The 24,846-nt window shown below is 46.1% G+C and overlaps 1 protein-coding gene across 9 annotated transcripts in view; it reads right to left on the bottom strand.

Annotated features, from left to right (window-relative positions):
• Dhod (dihydroorotate dehydrogenase 2) overlaps positions 1-24,846 on the bottom strand; it is a 63,999-nt gene that overhangs the window by 8,276 nt on the left and 30,877 nt on the right. For 7 of the 9 annotated variants that reach the window (XM_065440468.1, XM_065440472.2, XM_065440470.1 and 4 more), the window contains 2 exons: positions 13,387-13,500; positions 37-184 (listed from right to left, as the gene is read on the bottom strand). In XM_065440468.1, the coding sequence (XP_065296540.1) occupies positions 37-184; positions 13,387-13,500 (262 nt within the window). Of the gene's footprint in view, positions 1-36; positions 185-6,693; positions 6,902-13,386; positions 13,501-24,846 lie in introns of those variants that run through there. The other 2 variants (XR_010566375.1, XM_065440471.1) reach the window with 2 other exon arrangements.

Here is a 24,846-nt window from a genome sequence, read left to right as displayed (position 1 = left end):
CTAGGGTGCTGTTCCACCATCCTTTTCTGTACTCGCCTTTTGTGAGGCGGTAGAGGTCTGCAATGGTCTGTGTGGAGAGGTCCCTGAGTGGCCTGCCACTGAGGCCCCCCGGCTGAGCCCGGTGCTCACTGCGCAGACTGCTGGGCCGTGAGACGGTCGTGTTGCACACTACCAGGCCATCTACCTGCAAGGACACTTAATTGAAACAAGCATCTAGATGAAGGGCCGCCAACCTGCTTTTGGTGTAGCAAAGCCACAAAGTGGCAAATACTGCACTTCGATTATTTTTTTCATTTATTCATTTCCATCAATTTCTTTTTGCAACAAATTTGAGGCCATAAAAGAAATTCTGTTTGTAACAGTCGGTAGCAAGAAGCTTTCTCTTATAAATGCAAGATATTTCATTACAGCTGGTTCACCTTTATTTAATGAGGGTACTTCACATGTACAGTGAACCGTTGTTAAATCGAACTCTGATATCTGAAAATATTGGTTAAGTCAAAACGTTTTTCCAGCCATTGTTTCAACCCATTTGTTTTTTACCTCTTACCTCAAGCAGTTTTGGTGCAGGACTCCGGACATCTCGAAATATTGACCTCGAAAATATTACAAAAAAGGCCATGGGGCAGCGATGCTTGCACTCTTTTTACCTTGTGGTAGCTCACTAGCCCAGCCAGACACCACGCCAGGCCTCGTACTCCACTTATCTTTTTCTCTTCTTTCTTTCTATTACCACTCGGGCGCACTTGCTTGGCTGCTTGCTGCCACTTTGTTGTCTTTTGTTTTTTTGTCCCTCTCATTTAGGACACTGTTGGTGACACATTAATGTGCTCGCAGAGTTATTAATCGTGACCTTGGGCAAGATGAACGGTACTTCTCAGCAGCCTATGCGCTGTGCCCGAATAAGGCCAGCATGCGAGCCCACAGTGTTTCAGTGAGATTGCGGCTTGATAAGGACGCCTGCTTAATGCCCACCTGACAGGGAAAAGTAAACGGAACATCACTAAAGCATGACCATTGCACTCTTCCATAGTTTGTGTTCAAGGTTAAAATGTCCAGAATTCATTATGATGCAGAATGTAGCAGCGTCAGCTTTTTGAATGTCTGGAAACGGTTATGCTAGGATGACTGGCGTCAAATATATCATTAGGATCAATCATCTCGACTCTGTGCCAAGCATGCAGTGGTTGCACAGTGCCAGTAACGCCGTTTCCTGTAGACGCCGATGTCTACGGTGCCGATACACATGATAGTAACCTCCCAAAAATTCGAGGCCATTCCACCCTGCAAAGGTGGACGACCAGAGGAGCTACGAACATAGTGATAAGAAAACTTGTGCTAAAGACTTTATTGGCAACACTCATTGTTACTTAGTAATGATGGTCACAATGGCTTTGTGGTCGCTATGATATACACTCATTGGCATACTCGCAACTGCAAACACATTCTTTGGTAATGTCAAATTGATGCACGTACACCACTGGGTGGTTGGTTGGGCCAGATCGGGATGGCATTGCAAACAATGACTGCAACACCAAATGCGTAAACCACTCCCTTTTCGGTCCCGACACATCCACATTGAAATCACTGACAACAGGTGGTTTTCATCACCACTAAGCCACACAAGAGAGAGAGAGAGAGATTTTTATTAAAAATCCTTGGTGGGCTCGAGGGAGGTAGGGGGGCCAAAAGAGTAGCACCACCGGAGGAGCCTCCCTTCCTCAGGTGGAAGCCAGACCAGGAGTCTTGGCAGCGGCCAGCCAGACTACCCAGATTTGATCCTCCAGACATTCGCTGAGCAGCATGGCGTCCCACACCTCGGGCATGGTGATTCTGAATGGAGGATTGGTGCTGTGTTTGATGGTGTGTGGTGCTGCAGGGCATGCCCAGGTAATGTGGTTGAGATCTGCGCATGGCATGTGGCACATTTTGCAGCTCGATGGGAAGGCATCTGGGTCAGTGTGATGATAAAGGGAGGGTGTAGGGGAGGTGCGCATCTGTAAGAGCCACCATGTGGTTCATGGATGTTTGTTGAGAGTGTTGTCGGGACTGGAGTTATTTGAGGCGGGCTTTGCGGTAGTATGTGAGGATCTCGCCTTTGGTGATCATACGCTCGCATGCGTGGCTGCGCCAGGAGGCTACAGCCCCATGCTTGGGGGCTCATAGATGGTGAAGCCGTCTGGAAAACTGCTGGCCCGAATAGGAGTGACGTGCCTGGTGGACACTTGTTCGGGTGGCGGTGTGCGCGGCTTTATTTTCGGTAAGACCTGCATGGCTTGGGGCCTAGATCAGGTGGATGCTACACAAAGTGAGTAGCCACGAACCTTACAGGGCTATGAGCCATTGCATTTTTTTTTGCTTGCACATAGGGGTATGAGCCATTCATGATCACAGTTTTTGGCATGCTGGTCTGTATATTGTATGCCTGATTAGAAAGAATGTAAGGACTGTTCGCTTCAGTTTGCTGAGTGCTTGTAGCCTCTGCCTTACAGGGCTACGAGCCATTGCATTTTTTGTTTGCTTACGGGGGATGAGCCATTGATGATGATAGTTTTTGTGTTGCGACACAAAAATTCTATGGTGCCCTAGCCATATACAGCTCTGCTGTAAGATATTACCATATTTACATGATTCTACCACACCCCCAATTGTAGCGTGCCGTTATATTACCGCCCAAATATTTGAAAAAATAATAATAACTTGGTGCCAATTCTATCGCACACATCAAGTAGAGAAACCTGAGTCGACGCATACCGTACTGAAATAACTTTATGGAACATACAAAGGCACATAGACACACACACACAACTGAATCTTAGCGACTAGTCACTATTGGAGTCCGATGACACCTCTTTTTTGCTGTCTGCCGACCACAGAAAGTAGTCTTCTGTCCTATCTAATGCATTAGAAATGCCACCCTCACAGCAAACTGGAAAATGGCAACCGCGAGCCAAGCCATAAAAAAACAATGTCTGTTCGATGGCAGTGTGGCTAGCTACCTTGCATTGAGCTTTTTCTTAATAAGAATCGGTTTCATTTTTGATATTGAGTAGAATTGGTTATGACTGCAATGCGCATGCAAATTTGAATGCACTTTTTATTCAAAAAAAGTGCGCGTTAGAATCATGCAAATATGGTACCAGCGGTATTTTGGAAAGGCTCCATGTGGTCTGTGGGAGGCCAGAGGGCTTCTATTTTTTGTGATTTCGCTTATGTCGAAACTCCCCTTATCACAACTTTTTTTTGGGTTTTTAATGGGTGTACTATATTCGATTAGGGAGTTGGCGCTGAGCTTAACAGGCCCCTAACCATGTTTGGATAAAGAAGTCTGGTGCGCAGATCACTGTATGTGCAAAACAAGATTATGCCAGAGAGAGAGAGTTAAAAGGGAAGGAAAGACAGGGAGGTTAGCCAGTGTAAACACCGGCTGGCTACCCTGTGCTGAGGAAAGGGGTAACGGGAATAAAAGGAGAAAGAAGAGAAAAAAAATGCGAAAAATTCACACAGTAATGTGATGTTATGCGCAACAACAGTCAAAGGTGGTCGCACAATTCACAGGCCCTTAAAAGCTTCAGCAAAGCCCTTAAGGCCTTGAGTGCCGAAACCCGTCTGGACCAGTGTCCTAGAACTTTCTCTTCTGTGAAGGGGCAATTGTCCAGTTTTTCAAGCGTGGTCACGAGCACTTTTCTGTGGACAGTCACAGAGGAGTTGCGTGATCACCTCTTCGCAGCCACACGTGTCGCAAGCAGGGCTGTCGGCCATTCCAATGCGGGAGGAATAGGAGTTTATGAATGCCACGCCGAGCCATAGGCGGCACAGAAGTGTTACTTCCGCCCATGGCAACCCTGGTGGAAGACGAAGTTGCAAACTTGGATCCAATCTGTGAAGACGCGCGTTCGTGAATTCACTGGTGTTCCACAGAATTCACGTAAGCTCACGTGCGAGGGAGCGAAGACTTGTGGCTGCATCTGTTCTTGACAGCGGTATGAGTATAATCTGGGCACCATCACGGGCTGACCGGGCAGCGCCATCTGCACTGTGATTTCCCAAAATTCTGCAGTGACCTGGTCTCCACTGGTAGATGATGTTGTGTCCTTTGTTGATTGCGTTATGGTGGAGTAGTCAGATGTCTGCGACTAATTGCACATTAGGTCCGTGGTTGAAAGGGAACAGCAAACACTGGAGAGCTGCCTTTGAATCACAAAATATGGACCATGAATGTGGTGATTAAGGACCAATAAACTCCAGAGCAGCACAGATAGCTGCGAGTTCTGCAGCCATCGATGATGTAACGTGAGCCGTATTGAATTTGATGGTGACAGATTGAGTCGGAAGTACCACTGCTCCAGCTGAACTTTTAGAGGAGACAGAACTGTCCATGTAAACGTGGGTGGATTCGTTGTGTTTGTCATGTAGGAATGAAAGCACGGTTTGTTTGAGGGCGAAAGATGACATCTCCGTTTTCCTTTTGATGCTGGGAATGTCAAGAAGAGCCTGGAGTGGATGCAGGCACCACAGCGGTAGAGATGGTCGTGCTGCAGGTGTGAAGTTTGACGGTAAACTTCCGTGGTTGGCGGCAATGATTCTGCTAAACGCTGAACGAGGTCGAGTAGCAGGAAGGGAGGCGAGATGATGCGATGGAAGTCGGGCAATGTGCCTGATGTGCATCCTTAAAGAGTCGACATGAATATACGTATTGATGGGGTGGTCATGAGCAATGGCTATTGTTGCTGCCGTGGATGCACACCTGGGAAGGCCTAGACAAATTCGCAGAGCTTGAGCTTATACAGACTGGAGGGTTCGGAGGTTGGTTTTACTGGTCCCACCTAGTACAGGTAAGCTGTAGCGTAGGAGATTGAGGAACAGTGCGTTATAGAGTTGGAGCATCGCATTCACAGATGCACCCCATGACTTTCCTGCAAGAAATCTGAGCACGTCTGTTATCATCACTAGTTTCCGTTTTAGGTAATAGATGTGAGGGCTCGAGGAGAGGTCTCGATCTATTATCACTCCTAGAAAACGGTGCGTGCGTCTTCTCGTAGGCAATAGGCTGTCCATTAATTCTAACAACGTATACGTAGTCTCAATGCATTGTGCGGGAAAGCGACCATACAGCACTTCACAGAGGACACCTCAAAACCTCGTGCTCAAAGATAGCTTGATGTTAATGCGGCCGCTTTTTGGAGTCTGGCGCGCACCTTTGGACGGGTTGCTCCTGATGACCAAATGCATATATCATCTGCATATATCGACACGTGGACGGATTTTGGAAGTGTATGAACCAGGTTGATGAGCACGAGGTTAAATCGAGTGGGGCTCAAGACTCCGCCTTGTGGTACTCCACTGTAGATGTTGTGTTGTGATGATGCACCATCCTCTGTTTGAACAAAGAATGACCTGTCCTTCAAGTAGCTGGATATCCATCGAAACACGAGGCCACCCAGGCCGACATCACCCAAGGCGTCCAGGATGGCTTGACATGTTACGTTGTTATAAGCGCCTTTAACATCCAGGAACATCGCCGCTGACAGTCTCCTTAGGCTTTTTTCGTGCTGAACTGACGAGACAAGATCTATGACAAGATTATGCCAGAGAGTGCACCAAAAGCAACTGGACATTTTAAGTGAAAGACCCCACATGCTTCAGAAGGATTACACCCTGCTACACCGCAGATCAGAAGGCACAAAATTGGTCAGTGGACTCTGTGCAAACTTCTTTGCACAAAGAAAATGCTTTCTTCAGGCACCGGCAGAAAGACTGGTTCGCAGCTTCTGTGCTTGCCACCACTGCACTACTTGATGAAATGGCGACAAGACTGTCCACTACATAGAGAAGCAGTTTTGCTCTGATGACGGGTGGCCCTTTCACTGCGACAGGGAAGGCATTTGCTCCTGTCCTTGCAACAGTGCTCATGTGGAACAACTGTAAGGCATTCGACCTACCTCAATGCCACTCTTCCTCTATCTCATGAACTATATGTCTCAGCACAGCCTCCTATATAGTATCATGGTTCCGTACCATGTTGGTACCAATAAGATAACACTGCGCTCAAAGCATCAAATGCTACTGCACTCTAGCCACAAGCATGTACGAGTGCGACCACCAAATGTGGCTGCACTGTCACTACTCCTGGCACAAGCTAGCACTTGCTCCACATCAACAGTTGCCATGTACCAAAAGCCAGCAACAGACCGGTACAGTGCTAACTAGGGCTGGGCAATTGACTGAACCTTGCAATTAGTCACTTTAATACATCAATTGCACTTTTCTTATTAATTGCTTGCGGTCACGTCATGCAAGCATCTGTCCAAATGTCCCAGCTTCGCTTGTTCAAGAGATTAAGCTAAACTGCTCTAAGACGGTAGGGTAACCCCATGCATGCTACACTAGTGGAGGCCAGTCTCTGCAGCACCTAAGAGGTGCCAGCGATGTGCTAAGGTGCGCACGTATCATGATCAGACTGCCTCAAAAACGTTGCCAAGCTTCTTTGCCTTCGCAGCTCGTCTTGTATTTGTCTATTACATGAAAGACCCTTATTTAAAAGTCAACTGCAACAAAATTTCACTTTGGCAAAATTCTGTATAAATGAGTAGTATATGCCACTGAACCAATCTTGGCAAACCACAGATCTGGTAATTGTATAGATTTTTTTTAGCAGCCTTTACACAGCACCTAAGCAGACAATGCGCCCACCTGGTGGTGTCGCTATGACGTAAGTCCCAGCATGTTTGTCCAAGATTTCTCAGTGCGCCGTGTGTGCCGGGCGCTAGGGCTGGCTTGTGTCGCCAAGCCTGGAGAACCAAAGGGACCACCAGTCAGTGCATGTGATAGTCAGATGGCGAGAGGACTTGTCGTGGCACCTTGTGGTGGCAGTGACATCTACACTGCATGGCAGTGTGGCCTGCAAAATTGCAAGGGTCTGCTGCTGCAATCTCGGAAGTCATGCAGAGGAGCCACGCGCTAGGTCATGTGTCACTTACCGCAAGCAATAATGGCAAGCTTCAAGCTTCAGTATCAAAATATGGCAATCTTTGCAAGCTTTTCATGATGCTTCTACTGGTATTCTAAATGTCGACAGTTAGTTTGAGGTTAGGCAGTTGGTCTTGCTGTTGCTGTGTGGCCAAGTCTATGCGACTACAGCAAAGCGCAGGATGATTTCACACTCTGCTGTATCGGCCAATAACCCGAAACGAAGGAAGTGGGCAGGTTCTGCGAAGAGGGGAAGTGGGAGACACCTACGCGTGGAAAGAAATCGGATTAGTGGTTGCACTTTAGAAGAGGTGCCAGATCTGCACCTTCGCTCGAAATAAAAGGGAAGGCGGTTCGAGCTGGAGGGAAGCGTTCGGGGAGACGGGCGTGAAGATAAAAGCTAGGGGGTACTTGAGGTCACCGCCACCACTAATGCCCATGTGCCTCCCACATGTCCCATCGACCGTCTCGGTCAGGGAAAGTGCGCGACGCGACACTGCCCATCTGGTTTGAGTATCAATGTTTGGCATCTGCGCATGCCTTCTGAGAATGCCTCGTGAAAATGGTGGCATCTTTGCGACCAGTTAGCCAGCTATGACCGATTGATGAATTTGTGTGCGACTGCCATCGGGTCCCAATTATGGTGTTTGGATTTCAAGCGACCCGACCCACCGCTGCACAGGGAACCGAGTTTCCTTAGTACTGGCAGGGCAGCCCACTGTCCGGCATACATGCCATCAATAAGCCATGGTGAACATTCCCGCAGCTTGCGTGGCGGCCAATTGCAGGATATATGTAATATAAGATGCTATGAAATATACCATTATTATGTGACTAGGACTTTTCAAAACACTCCAAACATTGTAACAAATTCACGTAAGCTGTAAATTTATATATGTAGTTTGTCCGCTTCAGATGTTGTAGCAGATGCAATTTACAGAACAGCAATATCTGTTTTTGAAGCACAGTTATGCATTTGTGAATTTTGTGATTTTGTTTTTATTCAAACAGCAATTTTGGAGAATTTTCCTTAAAATTCGAGGCCCTAAATAAAAATTCTGCTTCTAACAGCCACTAAAACTCATCTTTGTCTCTCAAATGCAACATATTTTTTTCGAATTGGTCTAACAGTAGTTTCATAAAAGCGTTCCCGTGTTTCACACATATTTGGATAAGCAGCATTGGAGTTGGCCCCCATCTAAAGCTTCCTCTTAGGGTGCACACTACACGAGATTTCACATGCTCAACGTGTCCCCTCGCACTTTTTTGCTGACACAACGCTTAAAGGAACACTAAAGGCAAATATTAGGTCAAGCTAAAGTGAGAGATAAGTGGTCGAGAATCTCTAAAGCTGCGCTCACACTAGCGGGAGACTTCCCGCAGCGGCACAGCGTAAACGACGCCGCTGCGTCGCAGCTGCTCGGAATGACGATCACACTGCGCGCGTTTTCTCGCTGCGGTTCTTGGAATGTAGAGAGAGGAGGCGTTGAGGGAGTACCCTAACGAGGCAGGAACACACAGGACAGCGCGCCGAGCAACAGCCGAGTGAGTGTCCCGCAGCACGCGCGCAGCCTCCTGCCTCCGCCGACGGGGTCACTGAACTGGGACCGATGTCACGGTTCACGGTCGGCCCCCATTGGCTGTTCTCGTCAGCGGCACGGCAAAAATAGTACCCGACCCATCGCTCTGCAGGACGGCAGAGCAGCCTGTCTGCGGGAGAAAAACCGGTTTGTGCGGGAAGCGGCGTGCGGGAAACGTTCTGCGTTGCACGCTTTCCCGCTAGTGTGAGCGCGCCTTAAGGCGCCAATATTATCGCAAACAGAGCCTTAATAATTGATAAATTGAGGTAAATACAGGACATGATCAGAGACTCCCCCGGAACATTCAAGCACTTACCCGATGACGAAAGCCCTCCTTAGTTAAATTCTGTCACTGGTACTCAACCACTCGTTGCAAGAAACATCCTTGTATTGTATTCTAAGATGAAATAAATAATGCTTCTTCAGTTCTATTTCATGTTTAGAAAAAAGAACTCATTGAAATTTCTCTTGACAACGATCCAGGCGGTTGAAAGGTTTTATTTTCGCTCGACTCTGCACCACTCCTGCTTTCGCGTTCCATTGGTTTCGTCATCGCATGGTGCTGCGCAGGTTTTACTGGCTCACAAAACTTGCACAAACTACAAGTAGCAGAGACTTCAACTTCCATGTGATTTTGCGGGATGCCCGAAAGGTCTACACCACTCGACTGAAAAGCGGCTGCAGCAGCAAACCCACCGCTCTGTGTTGGCTCGGTGCTGCCGTCTATCGGGCGCCATTTTACTCACCAACGGCAGCAAAGGGTGGTGATGATGTATGCAATGTCACTACTCCCCCGGTTGGGGGTGGGAGATTTGAATTTTGAAAAAGGCATTCGGACCCTTCAGATGCGATTTTCTCCAAAACTAAGTATTTTCTTGGCACAAAACAAGCATTAGGAAGTTTCTAGAATGGTATTTAAACAGTCCACATCAAGTTAGTATTTGGCTCTAGTGTCCCTCTAAGGCAACCGTTAATTTTTAGTGTGGTTTACTTTTGCTTCAAAGTTTATGTAATTACCAATTAGCTCACAATTTCTATTTCATTTACTGCATGTAGGTAAATCAAGAAATCCAATTAATAGATGAATGAAAAGGTTCTGATTAGTCTGTCTTTTAGTTGATACCTAGCCCTAATGCTAACGGGTCCTTTCTGGGTGATGCCTTACAGCTGTGTAATTCAGGTGGGGCAGGGGTCAGGCACACCTGAGTGAAGTGAACAAAAGTGCAGTAAAGACCCTCAATTTTTCAAAAGTAGCACCATTCTTAGATCTTTCCGCCACCCCGCTCACCCTGGCACCTCCTCCTCCACGCCTCCTGTCACCCCAGCCTCCTCCGCTCCCCCATTGGCCAATCTGTAGAGTTTTAGTGTAGGGGACGCAAGGCGTTGGGGCCCCTAGTGCTTGGGTGCATTTGCGTTTGCGTACGCAAGCAGAAACACGTTATAGGTTAGCGGCCCCAAACGCAAGCCGCAGTGAGGTCGCATGCGCTCGCAGCGCCATCAACGTCTGATCTTTGCTGCATTATCATTTTTTAAAACATGAAATCAAGCATATGAAGCAAAGCACATTAAAACTATTCTTATTAAAAGCAGTTAATAGAGAGGTTTACAGTGTCCGGTAATCGGGTAAACGCAGGCTGGGGCGTTGGGGCGGAGCCATGAACTAGAGCGGCCTGCATGGTGCTGCCACCTGGTGGTGCAAAGCTCAAACATACAAAAACAGCTAATATTGCAGTAACCAAGTGTATTTTACATTGCTGCGGGTATAAATTTTTGGCAGCAACACAATTACGCCAGTGCCGAAAATTTACACCAGCAGCGAAGTAGAATAGACTTGGTTACAGCAATATTAGCTGCTTTTGTCAATTTGAGCTTTGCGCCGCCAGGTGAATGCACCATGCAGGACGCTCTAGGACGCTCCCGTTTATGGCTCCGCCCTAACACCCCGACTGCGTTTATCCGAATACCAGACACGCTAAACCTCTCTAATACATATAAAAACGACGTCTGTCGACACTTGGCGAAAGATTTATTAGATTATCTACCCACTAGCTACTCGTGAGTTCTCCTACACCGCAAGAGTCACGTGGGTAACGTGACCACTTAGGGGCAGCGATGTTTTCGGCCGGCCAAACAACCCAAGGACGCAAGTAGACGTAGTGGTCTGCGCATGCGCAGTGCCATCGCCCCTAATTCTTGCGTACGCAAGCCGCTTGGGTCCCCTATACTGAAACTCTCTTGTGTCACGTGGAAGCAGGCGCCGCGCTTTTGTATATTTTTTTCTTTCCAGCGCGCGCCGACCTCCATTGTTGGGCCTGCGCGACGAAAGCACGGCAGGCGGACTGACGGAGCGCGTTAGCGTAATAGAATGTGCAGGGCCGAGAACTTAATTGCGATGCCATGCTGCTGCGCCTTCGGTTGCCGCAACAGACACAGCGAGGTCAAAAAGCTTTTTTCTTTGCCGTCCGGCGGGCGCAACGCAAAAAGAAGTGTGGATTCGCAGGATCGGGCGGGCTGACTTCGAGGAAGTGGCAAAGAACGCACGGCTTAGTGAAGTAAGGGCCACAGCTACTCACAACGTCTCAATTTGAGCCTAGTTCACGCCTTCCGCTTCGAAAATGTGTGTGTTCATGCACTGCGTGGTTTTTAGTGCGTTGTTTGAGTTGAGTTGAGTTGGGGTTAATGGCACATATTTGACTTTTGTTTTTAGAATGTGCTCTCTTTGTTTCATGTAGTTTCGTCGTGCGGTGAAATGCACGCTTCTGCAGCTGGCCTGTGACATAAAAGCGACTTTATTCAGGGTGTGTTTTGAGCTCCACCAGAAGTTAGTACATTCTCAACGCTTTTGCAAGGCTCACTATGACTTACGATGCAGTCTTTTAGCTTCAAATGTACGCCCGCATGTATTGATTTGGTTTGTGGTGATTAACGTTTTTAATGTTCCGAAGCGACTAAAGCTACGATGGAGGTCGTAGTGGATGGCTCCGCATAACTTTAAATCTAGCTCGCCTGGGGATCGGCCATCGTTTTATCGCTTCAAAATATGACTGGCATACAAGTATAAGCGACATTAAATCATCCCTCAGCATGCCTAGTCTAGCACTTCGTAGGAAGATTTCACAACTTTCCCTTTTCCACAAACTCTATTACAATTTCCCACACCTCAGGAACACTCTCTTACTTCCGCCCAACCGCTCTTCTAAGCGTCTCTTTAACAACCTGAGTCTACAACGTCTCCATGGTTCCTCAAATGCCTTCAACAACTCTTTCTTACCCAGTGCTATTGAGTTGTGGAACACGCTACCCAACAGCATAGTAAATGAAAGTAATCCAGATAAATTTAGACACCTCTTGTCATGTTTTCTAAACCCTTAACCTACCAGTACTATGCTGTTACTCTAACGTCTAAGTTCTTTTTTTTTTTCAACTTTTCTGTTATATTGCCGGTTGTGTTGCCATTTCTATTTCCGGTTCGTACCTTACCTTTTTTTTTTTTCTTGCCCGTCGTCTACTAGCATGCATACTAAGTTTTGTTTGCCGTTGTAATAATGAGTTAACCATTGTATAATGGTGACCATAATGTTTCTTGATGCTTTTGCCCCCCCTTATGTAATACCCTGAAAAGGGTCCTTAAGGGTCAATAAATGATGATGATGATGATGTTTAACGTGCACTTTGATCGTAGAGTCGTACGTGGGCCGGTAAATTCCTCGTTGGCGTTTCATAATACTCGTGCGCTAGCGCTGCTTTAGAAGTTGGCGCCTCGGCGCGATTGTATTTCTTCAATAAATTTTATTTACTAGTTGTAACAACCTGTCATCATTTCGTATTATTGGCGGCGCCTCCAGGGCATCAAAGCGGCAACGGGAACACCAAAGCTAGAACCAGGGCTGGATGGGGCTTGCCGAAGCCTGTGCATGCCAAGGGGGTATAAGATCGTGGACAGCCAATTTTGTATGCGAACACTCCCTGCGACGCCTGCATTAGTGTAATGTTACGTGCTCTTCAGAGGCCTCCGTTAGCCATTACATGTGCCCTCCTGGAGCAGTACTTGTAAAAAAAAAAACAATATATCGTCACGTTTACCAAAGCACCCCGCAATGAAAAAAAACGGCCCTGTTGCCAGGCATTGCTGACCGCACACAGCCGGAATCTCTCACGCGCCGACCGAACAAAAGTGCCCTGCAGGTACGTGAATGAACCTACGAAACCACGTACACATACTTTCACGCTGTCAACACCTGAAACTTTGGTAACTACGTGCATGTTTGAGTACACCGCATGCTGGCGTCGTGTTTCAGCAACATGAACTCGCAACGTCGCGCGCTTTACGCCTTAAATACGCCTTGAATAATGGTCATTTTCTCTATTTCTTCCGCAGTTCCAACACGAAATTCTAAAGGCCAGTTACCGATTGACGAAGAAAGATCTCGATTGAAAAAACTGCTCCGCAGGGCTCGAACGAACTTGTCTGCGGATTTCCTCCCGTAGCGTGTTAGCCGTTGTCTGCTACGGCAGGCCCACCACCGGCGGCGCCACCGTCGAGGTCGCGCCGAGCGCAGGAGGAGGGAAGCGAATGGCGCTACTTTGGGAGATTGAGGAGTTTTAAAGTGCAGATGGGGTCGCTGCCACCTAGGAAGTGCACACAGAAGCCCCCCTTAGTTTGGCTTTGTGACCCAATGCACACTATCAGAGCACTCTGCAAACCTCTCTGGGTTTTGGCTCATCTTCGTACGAACGGCCATTTAGGTATCAAGATAGACGTCACATCTTGTTTTGTCCACAGCTAGAGTAATCTCTGAAGTTGAGGCTCCTTGTATGACAAAGCAAATAAACGCACCTTGGTGTTTGTGACAGCAGCTGCAATGTCTGCTTTCTCCTCATCACTCAGGTCGGGGGCAATCTTGACCAGCACGGGCAGTCTCCTGGGTAAGCTGTCCCTTGCCTCCAGCACCTGGGTAGAATGGACACAGTGAGCTGTAGCAGTGGCCCCATTTGCCATTGATGCCATAGCAGTTAGTAATGGCATGAAAGCCTTTGTTTATCACGAAGAGAGAAACAAGATGCCACCTCCAACCCTTAGCAACAATTTGGCAATTTGGGGGAGCCGGTGTAGTGTATTTTGATTGTGTATCAGTGCAGAAAAGGAAGGATTGTCCCTTTCTGCTCACTGTGCTGATGTAAAATGTTAGCATGCCATTGTCATGGGCACAACACAGGAAGGAGGCAAGCACGAGTGCTTGGCAACTTTGTATAGACACATATGAACAAAGTATCAAACAAAACGACATGCATAGCTGCTATTGAAGTCGAGGTTTTGATGGAAGCCCATCTGGTCGGGAGGCATCATCAAGAAGGGTAAAATGAAGGGCATCGACTCCTGAAATAATACACCAAAATACATTTCAGCTCCCATGACAAGAGGCTTGTTTAGAATTATTCAATGTAATCAAGGACGTGCGATTTATATGGCTTTGAAATATGACGTAAGCGATGCGTGTAGATGGGGGGAAGGGATCCATCATTCCAGTTGAGGGTGCTATCTGTCATTTGGATGAGAAGGGATTCCAAGTACTGTCTCGAAGTCAGATTTCTTTCCTTTTCTAATATCTGGCGTTAGCCCAATCAATTCTGCGGCCCAAGTCTTCTACCAAGGCGTTTGACGCAACTTTTTTCTTGTTTAGATTCTTGATATGCTGCTTGAACCACTGTTCAAATTGCCTGTTTTGCCGATATATACGCAGTCACAGTCTTCACGTGGAATCCTGTAGATGATGCCAGCACTTCGGAAGCTTGTCTTTCATGTTTACCAGCCGATGGTGTAATTTTTGGGATGGCACATGAGCTACCTGGACTGTTATTGCCGCATAGAATGTGGGCCAAGCCCTCGCTCACGCCGGGCACATACAGTATGGCAGCGCGTTTGCTTGGGAGCACAAGGTCAGGTCTTGGGGGCTGAGGTAGATGTCACACACATTTTACATCTCAGCAGGCCTGTGCACTCAAATTTCGGTTTCAGCGTGGTTGCCAAGGCGGAAAAACTTCTATTACGAGCCAGGATCTTGGAATGCAGACACTCCATGAAGAACCCAGAAAATGAAGCTTTCTTCGAGCACTGCTGCCTTGAGCACTGGGTCCCAGAGAAGTTCGCAAGCATTCAGCTCCATGCAAATTTAAGACCAGGCTACACTCCCGTCGTACGAAGGAGATGCACAAAAGCAAACTTGCTAGATTGTTGTCACCCATTAAGGTCCTGCACAGAAAGGTTTCCATGTCCTCTGTGCATAACCTCTCGTCACACAAGCCTAACTTGGCTGAACTTGGTGTCCTGAGCCTGGGCTTGAACTACAACCTGGGACTGCAGAAAGATGAAACAAGATTGGTCTGTGCTGTAGAAAATGTTATCAACCAAATAGAACCTTCTATGCAGGAGGAGGCACGAACCCACGCTATAGGCATTCTCTTACGGCTTTGCGTACACTACTCTGTCTCCCCGCTTTCAACAGAAAAAAAGGAGGCTAGCAAAGACCTTTGCTCAAACCAAAACCTCGTCATCCTCCCAGCAGACAAGGGCAACACCACTGGGCTACTCAACAAGACTGACTACCGTGACAAGATGTTGCCTTTGCTTGTAGACAAGGTGCCGTACAGTTGTTTGAAGAAGGATCCTACGCTCAAGGTACAGCATGAGCTCCAGAGGCTTCTTACAGATATGTTTCGTTTTGATGACCCAAGGAACAAAGGGTTGTACTTCTCCCTTCTGTGCACTAATGGTTTGGCGCCAGCACTGTACGGTTTGCCAAAAATCTATAAACCTAACATCCTGATGCGGCCAATTGTTGACTTTACTCACTCTCCACTTCATAAGCTATCCAAGTACCTTCATAAGGTTTTTTCCCCTCTTGTTGGAAGAAATGCCATCCATGTTTACCATTGTGAAGACTTTATAAGCAAGGTTTGTCATTTTACTCCCAACAATCAGGATGCAGTTGTCTCATTAGACATCGTGTCGCTTTTTACAAGCGTTCCTATTCGACTCGCCGCAGAAATGTGCACCGCTGCTCTTGAAGACGACCATACCCTGCCAGAAAGGACACCCATTGACTTCCCTGGCTTGAAGAGGCTCCTTCTGTTCTGCCTGGAGAACACTTACTTCACTTTTGAAGGCACCTTCTACAGGCAAGTGCACAAGACACCGATGGGTGCATCTGTTTCAATAACTGCTTCAAATCTGACAATGGAATCACTTGAGCGTCGAGCACTTGCCTCTTTCAACTTGCTGCCCAGGGTCTTCCTACGTTATGTAGACAATGTGTTCTGCATGCTAGGGTGGTTGCTTGGGCTAGTTGGCAATTCATGATCAAAAATAACGTACAGCGCAAAAGACAAGGACAGCGATAGACGACATACACAGCGCTGTACCAAAACACTAGGACTTGCTGAGGAACAGGGGAAAGATGAAGGGAAAGGGCCCATTGTACTAGAAATGAAGTGAACTAGGGCGGTTGCTTGGGCTAGTTGGTAATTCATGATCAAAAATAACGTACAGCGCAAAAGACAAGGACAGCGGTAGACGACATACACAGCGCTGTACCAAAACACTAGGACTTGCTGAGGAACAGGGGAAAGATGAAGGGAAAGGGCCCATTGTACTAGAAATGAAGTGAACTAGGGTGGTTGCTTGGGCTAGTTGGTAATTCATGATCAAAAATAACGTACAGCGCAAAAGACAAGGACAGCGATAGACGACATACACAGCGCTGTGTATGTCGTCTATCGCTGTTCAGCGAGAGAAAATGTCTTCATTCCTGTCGCATTTGAATAGTATTGAGGCATCTATACAATTCACAGTCGAAGAAGAAAAAGACGGAGAGCTACCCTATCTGGACGTTCTTGTGAAACATGACTGGCATAATCTGGCATTTTCCATCTACACAAAGAGCACACACACAGGGAGGCACACACACAGTGCATTCGATGAACCAGAAGAGACCGCAGGGTGCCTCCGTTGTCAGCAGAACCAACCGCTTCTGCACAACGCCACTAAGCCTGGCTGCTGACCGACAAGACATGCACCAAAATCCCTCGGCTTGTGTGATGTCGTTTCTAAATTCGGTGTAATGTCATCTGTCTGAGCCCCCAAGACCTGACCTTGTGCTCCCAAGAAAACGTGCCACCATACCGTGCATGCTCGGTGAGAACGAGGGCTTGGCCCATGTTCTACGTAGTTATGATGTTCAGGTAGCTGCCATCCAAAAAAAATTATTTTGTTTACGGATACTGCGTTCTCAGGTTTGAGATGTTGCAGGAGTGGTTACATAAAAAAGAAGGAAACATCAAAACACAGAATTAGACACTTGCTTTACAAACTGTGCATGTGAAAGTTGTCGCAACGAACTACCAAGTTTATTCCTAGTATTTTGAAGGCGAAAAATTCAGTGCAAACCCAGGACAATCCACAAAGAAGAGACGAGACAAGCACTGGCACTGTCTCGTCTCTTCTTTGTGGGTTGCCCTGGGTTTTGCACTGAATTTTTCACCTTCAAAATACCACGTATCAACTAGCTCCAACCAAACTTTTATTGTTATTCCAAGTGTAAGTTGTGCACAGAGAAAAATAATATTTATGACAATCAAGAAAAGACTGGACTGGCACAATGTTCAAAGGATCGGACAGGTGGGCCACAGGTGTAGAATGACCAGTTAAAGAAATAGGAGCAGCAATACAAACGGATTTATGCACAATATCATGTAACATGATAAGCCAATTGCACGTTCGTCAATGTTCTAAGCAATTCAGTGATAAGACGTGGTAATGCTCTGAAGGGAAAAAGTTGCGGTTGTAACGGTTAAAAATGAATCTGATAGCTTTCCGCCGGAAGACTCGAGTTTATCTTTGTTATGTACAAGATGAAGTGACCACACAACTGACGCACATTCAGGAAGAGGCCTGACCAGCGATTTATAGGCTGTTAGCTTGCATTCTTTAGTTGCACCTTGTTCTTAAGTAACCTATTTTCTTAAACAATTTTGTGCAAATAAGGTCAATATGTTAGTGCCACTTTAAGTTAGAAGAGAATACAACACCAAGATACTTAAATTCCTGGACTTTTTCTAGTGTGTGTTCCGCATTGCCATACTTAAATTGCAAGGGTTGTTGCTTATTAGTGATGTCATTATCATCATTTTCTTGAAGTTAATCTCCATTTGCCAACGTCTGCTCAAGTCCTAAAAAGATGAAAACACATCATTTAGTAAAACCTGATCAGTGGCACTACATACATTAGAATACAATACGTAGTCATCAGCCTATAGACGAAGCTTAACTGGAGTGTTAGTAACAACTTGGACGACACCATATAACTTATAAATAACAGCGGTCCCAAAACGGAACCCTGTGGGACGCCCGAGGAAATGTGAACTGGTAATGACTGCTGGCGATTGTAGCTAACAAACTGAGTCCTAAGGCACAAATAATCTGTAATGCAGCCAAGTAATTTATCAGCATAGGAGCCAGTAAGATAGGTGCAAAGTTTAAGGAGAAGTTTCCTCTGGCATACTTTATTGAAAGCTTTGGAGTAATCAATAAAAATAGTGTCGACCTGTTCATGGTTGTTAAGTGATGAGGCAATATTGTGTGTGAATTCAATCAACAGCGGCATGTCGTTCAGTACCATAAAATGTCTTATTTTAACCTTATAGGTAGGCTTTAAATACGACCATAAGTGTTATAGAAGTAATGATCGCTTTTGTTGCTGCTGCCAGACCCAGCGTCTTCTATGCATTTTGAGTGTCTCATGTGCAATATTACGCATTGCTTAAAGATATTGTTACAATTATGTGGGGACACGGAGAGTAATCCAGGTCCCACGGATACAAAACAAATGCTAGCTGACCTTCTTGCCGGCCAGAGTACAATTAGCACTGAAGTGGCAACCCTGAATTCCAGATTCACCACATTCGACGAATGTTTAAGTAAATAAGAATTGATGGCAACTGCCGTCTCTGACGTAAACCAGCACGTGCAAGATCTCGAGCACACAGTCACTAAACTTCAGGAAACTGTGCGTAGAATTGCCCTAAAAGATGAAGATCTGGAAAATCGATTGTGATGTAACAACTTAGTAATTTATGGTCTTCCTGAACTGCCCACCAAAAGCACTGGTCAGCTGTTTAAATCAGTAACTGATCTTTTGGCAACTAAGCTGAAAGATGTGGGGCTTCTTGCTCTTGCGGTGGTTGTGTGGGGCTGTTGTGTTCTGTTGCCTGGGGCTCTATATCCCTCTCCTCCTTGCCTGGAAGGGGTGGCGGCGGGTCATAAAACACTTTCGCTCTGCTGTCATCCCGCCTATGGGACAGTCAACAGGCTTTCCCCGTTGGCCGACATTTTGGCAGGATCCGGGGCCTGCTTGCATGCACTCCGTATACTTCAGACGGGGCGGCGTCTGAAGTGCGTACATGTTCCTCTCTGCCAGCGGCGGCCCCCTTTGTTCGCTGCCGGCCGATGGTTACTTCGGCTCGGTGGGCTACCGGCCTCGGTTGGTGCGCGCACTCTTTCGTCATCTCGATGTCCTGAGGCAGCATCTTCCGATTGTGCCCCCGTCTGTTCGTCTGTCGTTTCCTTCTATTTCCACTTTTTCTGCTGTGGGGAGCACGATGGCAGGCACTGACTGAAGGATAGGCAACCTCTCAATGCTGGGTTCTTTGTTCTTTGTTCTCTCTGTCGCGGTGCGCCATTAGCGGCCACCGGCAACCATTTGGCAATGTTTTGTGTCTTAATTAGCTTCAGATTTGGACATGAATCATGGAATTTGCGGAACTTTCAAAACTAATCAACAAGGAGAAAATAAGAGATATTCGAAATTATAACGTGAAAAAGACTGAGGAAGCAGTAAAAAAATGGACGCAGCCTGAAAACAGTGAGAAGGAAACTAGGCATTGGATAAACTGAGATGTATGCACCGAAAGATAAGCAGGGTAATATCATCAGCAATCTCAAAGATACAGTAAAAAGAGCGGAAGAATTCTATACTGACCTGTACAGTACCCAAAGCAGCCACAATACCTCCATTTGTAGTACTAATGAACAGGTTACAGAGGCTCCTTCTATAACTAGTGATGAAGTTAGAAGGGCCTTGCAAGACATGAAACGGGGGAAAGCGGCAGGAGAAGATGGACTACCAGTCAATTTAATCAAAGATGGAGGAGACATAATGCTTGGAAAACTGGCGGCTCTTTACACAAGTGTCTATCGACTGCAAGGGTCACAGAAAACTGGAAGAATGCGAACATTATACTAATCCACAAAAAGGGAGACGTTAAAGAATTGAAAAATTATAGGTCCATTAGCTTACTTCCAGCATTATATAAAACATTCACCAAGATAATCTCCAAGATAATCTTGCTTCAGTCAACCAAGGGAACAGGCAGGTTTCAGGAAGGGATACTCTACAATGGATCACATCCATGTCATTGACCAGGCAATCAAGAAATCTGCAGAGCACAATCAGCCTCTCTCTATAGGTTTCATAGATTACGAAAAGGCATTTGATTCAGTAGAGACATCAGCAGTCATAGAGGTATTTAGTAATGAAGGTGTACAGGACGCTTACGTAAATATTTTCGAAAGTATCTACAGATTCCACAGCTACCTTAATTCTCCACAAGAAAAGTAGAAAAATACCTATAAAGAAAAGGGTCAGACGAGGAGACACAATCTCTCCAATCCTATTCACTGTGCGCTTGAAAGCAGTATTTAAGCTATTAAACTGGGAAGGCTTAGGAGTAAGGATCAACGGCGAATATCTCAGCAACCTTCGATTTGGAGATGACATTGTCCTGTTCAGCAACACTGGGGTTGAGTTACAACATATAATTGAGGACCTTAACAGACAGAGTATAAGAGTGGGGTTGAAGATTAACATGCAGAAGACAAAGATAATGATCAATAGCCAGGCAAGGGAGCAAGTGTTCAGGATCGCCAGTCAGCCTCTAGAGTCTGTGAAGGAGTATGTCTACCTATGTCAAGTACTCACAGGAGACCCTGATCATGAGAAGGAAATTTACAGAAGAATAAAAATAGGTTGCAGTGCATTCGGCAGACATTGTCAGATCCTGACTGGAACCTTACCATTATCATTAAAAAGAAAGGTGTACAATCAATGCATTCTACCAGTGCTGACATATGGGGCAGAAATTGGAAACTGACGAAGGAGCTGGAAAACAAGTTAAGGACTGCGCAAAGAGCGATGGAACAAAGAATGTTAGGCATAACGTTATGAGACAGGAAGATAGCGATGTGGATCAGAGAGCAAACAGGGATAGCCGATATTCTAATTGACATTAAAAGAAAGGAATGTAGCTGGGCAGGTCATGTAATGCACAGGTTCGATAACCGGTAGACCATTAGGGTTACAGAATGGGTGCCAAGAGAATGGAAGTGCAGTCGAGGACAGCAGAAGACAAGGTGGGGTGATGAAATTAGAAATTCGCAGGTGCTCGCTGTAATCGGTTGGCACAAGACAGGGGTAATGGAGATTGCAAGGAGAGGCCTTTGTCCTGCAGTGGACATAAAATAGGCTGATGATGATGATGATGAATTGAAGTGGAATACATATGTGACAGCACTTTTTTGTCGATGGCAGTCAGCTTGGAAGACAAAGAAATACAGCATCCGTTTACCAGCTGTGACACACGGCTGTAGGTCTCATCTAAGCATGATGTCCCAAGCGGGAATTAACTATGCTGTACCTTCTGGAGAGTTTGAGTGTGTGTAACCAGCCTTATGGGGCTGATACTACTTACCTAACTTTGCTTAATGCAAGTCACTATTTGACTTGGTTGACAGTGAAAACACATAATCTGTGGGATATACAAACCACATCCGAATTTAAGTACGAAATGACAACTGCTCGAGGTCTCATTATAGGAAATAGCATATATACAAAGTGATGAAGATATCCTCCATAATATCTTACCTGAAGTTCCTTTGGTATGTACACCACTCCTCAGGCATGCACACTGCCACTCCCCAGGGGCTTTCAGCCTCTATGTGTGACAAGTATTGTTTTTTCCGATATTGTTTAAGTACAGAAGTGGGGGGAAGGTTGAACGAAAAATTCCAGCAGAACCCATCTCCCAATTGAGTGTCAACATTACTGCAATTCGCATTGAAACAGTAGTGGCATACCGTATTACCACCACTGCAACGAGTTGTGTACAATGCATGTATGCAGCCAGGCTACAGTGTTCTAGATTAGAGTGTACAGTTGTTATGGTGCACTGTAGCCAGGCTCTTTTCTCGTGCTTCCCTCTGTACACGCTGCACCATCTAGTAGAGCCATGGTAAAGTTCACGTAAGGTGCATGTTTGAATATACAATTGAACCCAGCTATATCAAACTCGAAGAGGATCGGTAAACAGTTCGATATATCGACAATTTCAAATGTAAAATATGCCTATACAAAGCTTATCTGAAAATTTCATTCATCACGAACAGTCTCCTAAGATCATGAAGAGCAGCAATTTACCAATCTGTTTCTCCAAGACCACATTGAAGCACAAAAGAGAACTTCCTTTATTTGTGTTTTTTGCAGACGAATGTTGCAAGTGTCACTCGCGCTGCAGATTTTTCTTTGATAAACTGATTGCAACGCTAACCCTAAAAGCCCGTGTTGCCCGGACGCAAGACTGCAGTGAACCTTGCACACGTCTAGGTAAGTGTTTGTTGTGCATTCTTATTTAGAATATGGTAGAAATGTATGCAGCACAGAATCAAACCAGTCCATATGTGCCATGCCATCATCTGCGCACATTTACTGCAAATCGTGCGTGAGCGTGCCTGGCTGCATGTCCATAACAATAAGCTGTTCAAACGGCTGATCATCATGCCTCAGGAACAAGTCAACCAGGTAGACGCTGTTAGATTCGAAAGTGGATTTCAGCCTTCAGAACACTGTTCTATTCTTGCTGACACAAGTCTATTCACGCTGACATATCCCTGCGAAAAAGAATGAAATGCGTTCAGCGCAGACTGTGGGCACGTGGATTGCAGAGAGTCTTGCACTCGCTTTGCGATAGTCTTTTCACGAAGGGTGGATGTGGTTGTGCAGTGGTCTTATTAACTGCAAACTGTAATGTAAATATCTGTCCAAGTGGGGGTGGGGATCAGGTTCATTTTGGCCACTCGCAGAACTCTAAAATGCTGTTCGTGAAATCTGTACAAGACAAATCCAGTGGTGCCAACATCTCCAGTTTGGCATCCCATGCCCAGAACCACTAAGTGCCATCCACGCTTTCTTGTGGAATCCACTTGTCAGATGGGAAGGCCTTTTGCGGTCTTGAAACAGTGTAGTGATCCACTTTGTGATAACAAATGGCCGCAGGTATTATTCACACAGACGACACTCTTTCTGCTATCAACATGCTTCACCGCATTGCAGATCTGTATAACAGTGGAGCTTACTAAGGCAAATCCACCCGTTATAGAGTGCAAGTAAGACCCAATTGCTGTACGAACCATCCATATTTCAAGGCACACCTTGCTCATTTTTATTGCTATCCTTGAGATTCAGTGTCTTCTTTCACAGCATCTGTCAAAACAGCACCGTTTCGTCAACATGGATATTTCTGATGAAGCGAGAAGTGATTGTGAGTCTGTTAAGAGAAATGCACTTGCAGGGGAGCAGCATGGCACAGAGCTCGATGTATTGAATGTGACAGTGAATGGGAGTTCGATATAAATGCATAGCATGGTGCTATACTTTTACATAGGATTTCCAAGGGGATAGTACAACAAATTAATTAAAGCAATAATTCTGTAAATCTAAGTTTAATATATCCGGAATCGACTGTATATTCAGACAAGATTGCCTGAATATATTATGTAGGTTATATTCTGCCCAGACTCGGTGGCTTTTAAAATTATTTCTCACGCAAAAGTGTCAAAGGGCCCATTGAGTGAAAAAGCCAATGGCCTCAGTAGCAACAAAACTTCCCATTAGCAGCGAAGCCACGTCACATGCATGTGAGGCGCGCTCGTCGCCCTGGCTCATGCTTGCTGACTCAGGCCTCCATGGAGCATAGCAGGCGAAAGGGAACACATGCTTGCATGGATTTTCGCGAGGGGAGAGGGCATCACTGCAAGATCGTGTCACCTTCGCTCTCAGAAGCCTGTGTTATTCACGTGTTCCTTGTCCGTGCAAGCTTTTGCCTGTGTTCTAAGTGCGCCTTGGTAAAGCCAAAGCAAAATGTGCCAAGTGTCTCAACGCACTCGCTTGCCTGCAAGGGCTTCATTACTGAACAGTGGCCCCCACCCAATGGCACATACTTACCAATGCGCACCGACCCAAGTTGGCATGAAAGATGTTTACTGAAGAGGGCCACATGCCCGGTGGCACAAACCCAGCGAGTTGAGTTGGCACGAAAGACGTTCTTCGAGCAGTGGCGCAAGTTGGTTAACGGTTGGGTTCAAACCTAGTTCCCTCAGCACTGCAACCTGGTACTCTACCCATTATACCATAGACTACTCAGTGACCCAAGTTAGTGCGAAAGCAGTTAGAAACAGTCCCTGCAAAATGCGTGAAGAATGTTAAGAATGCCAATTGCATTAACAAATCTTTATTTGATGAAAATGTGTGGACTGCGCACTTTATTGCAGGTTCCCCTGCAGTAACGAAGGTGCCCTGTAAAAAGCGACCATCCCAGTCAAGACAATGACAGCAAGAAATGCAATCAATGAAAAGCAAGGTAAGCAATGTAGGTCAAATTTGCAAGCTTGCAAAACTTCAGCGATGACAGAGAGCAGCACGACTATGTCCCTGGAGCAGCACTTCGTAGGAAACTGGCTGTCCAGACCCACACACTTGCAGGGATCGCAGTATACATCACACCGACCCTAACTGTAACAAAAACTTTCTGTGTGGTGTTGACTCAGGATGTGGTGCCAAGTAACCTAAAGCCCTTCTTCAGGTATTTGAAGAAACTCTTCAACACGCTCTTGGGTTGGGATATCGTAGGGCACACATAGCACAGTTTCCACTGTTGACATGATGCAGCATACATATCGTTACGTGAAGGACGAGTCAGTAAGATGAGCAACTATTTACAGGTTATATTTACAACAATGGTTGCAGCGCTGACCAGTTAGATTCACAGCGCGAGCCCAGTTCGTTCTTCCTCCTCTTTTCTGAAATGATGGCACCCACACGCCTCGTTCAAACAAACATATACAGCGAAAGCTCATTAATTCGAACTTCAATAATTCGAATTTATGGATAATTCGAACTGTACGATTTGGTCC

This window comes from Dermacentor albipictus, chromosome 4, assembly GCF_038994185.2.
Source record: "Dermacentor albipictus isolate Rhodes 1998 colony chromosome 4, USDA_Dalb.pri_finalv2, whole genome shotgun sequence".
Classification (NCBI taxonomy): Eukaryota; Metazoa; Arthropoda; class Arachnida; order Ixodida; family Ixodidae; genus Dermacentor; species Dermacentor albipictus.
Note: the sequence above shows the minus strand (reverse complement) of the source record. Positions and strands in the feature narration are given on the sequence as shown.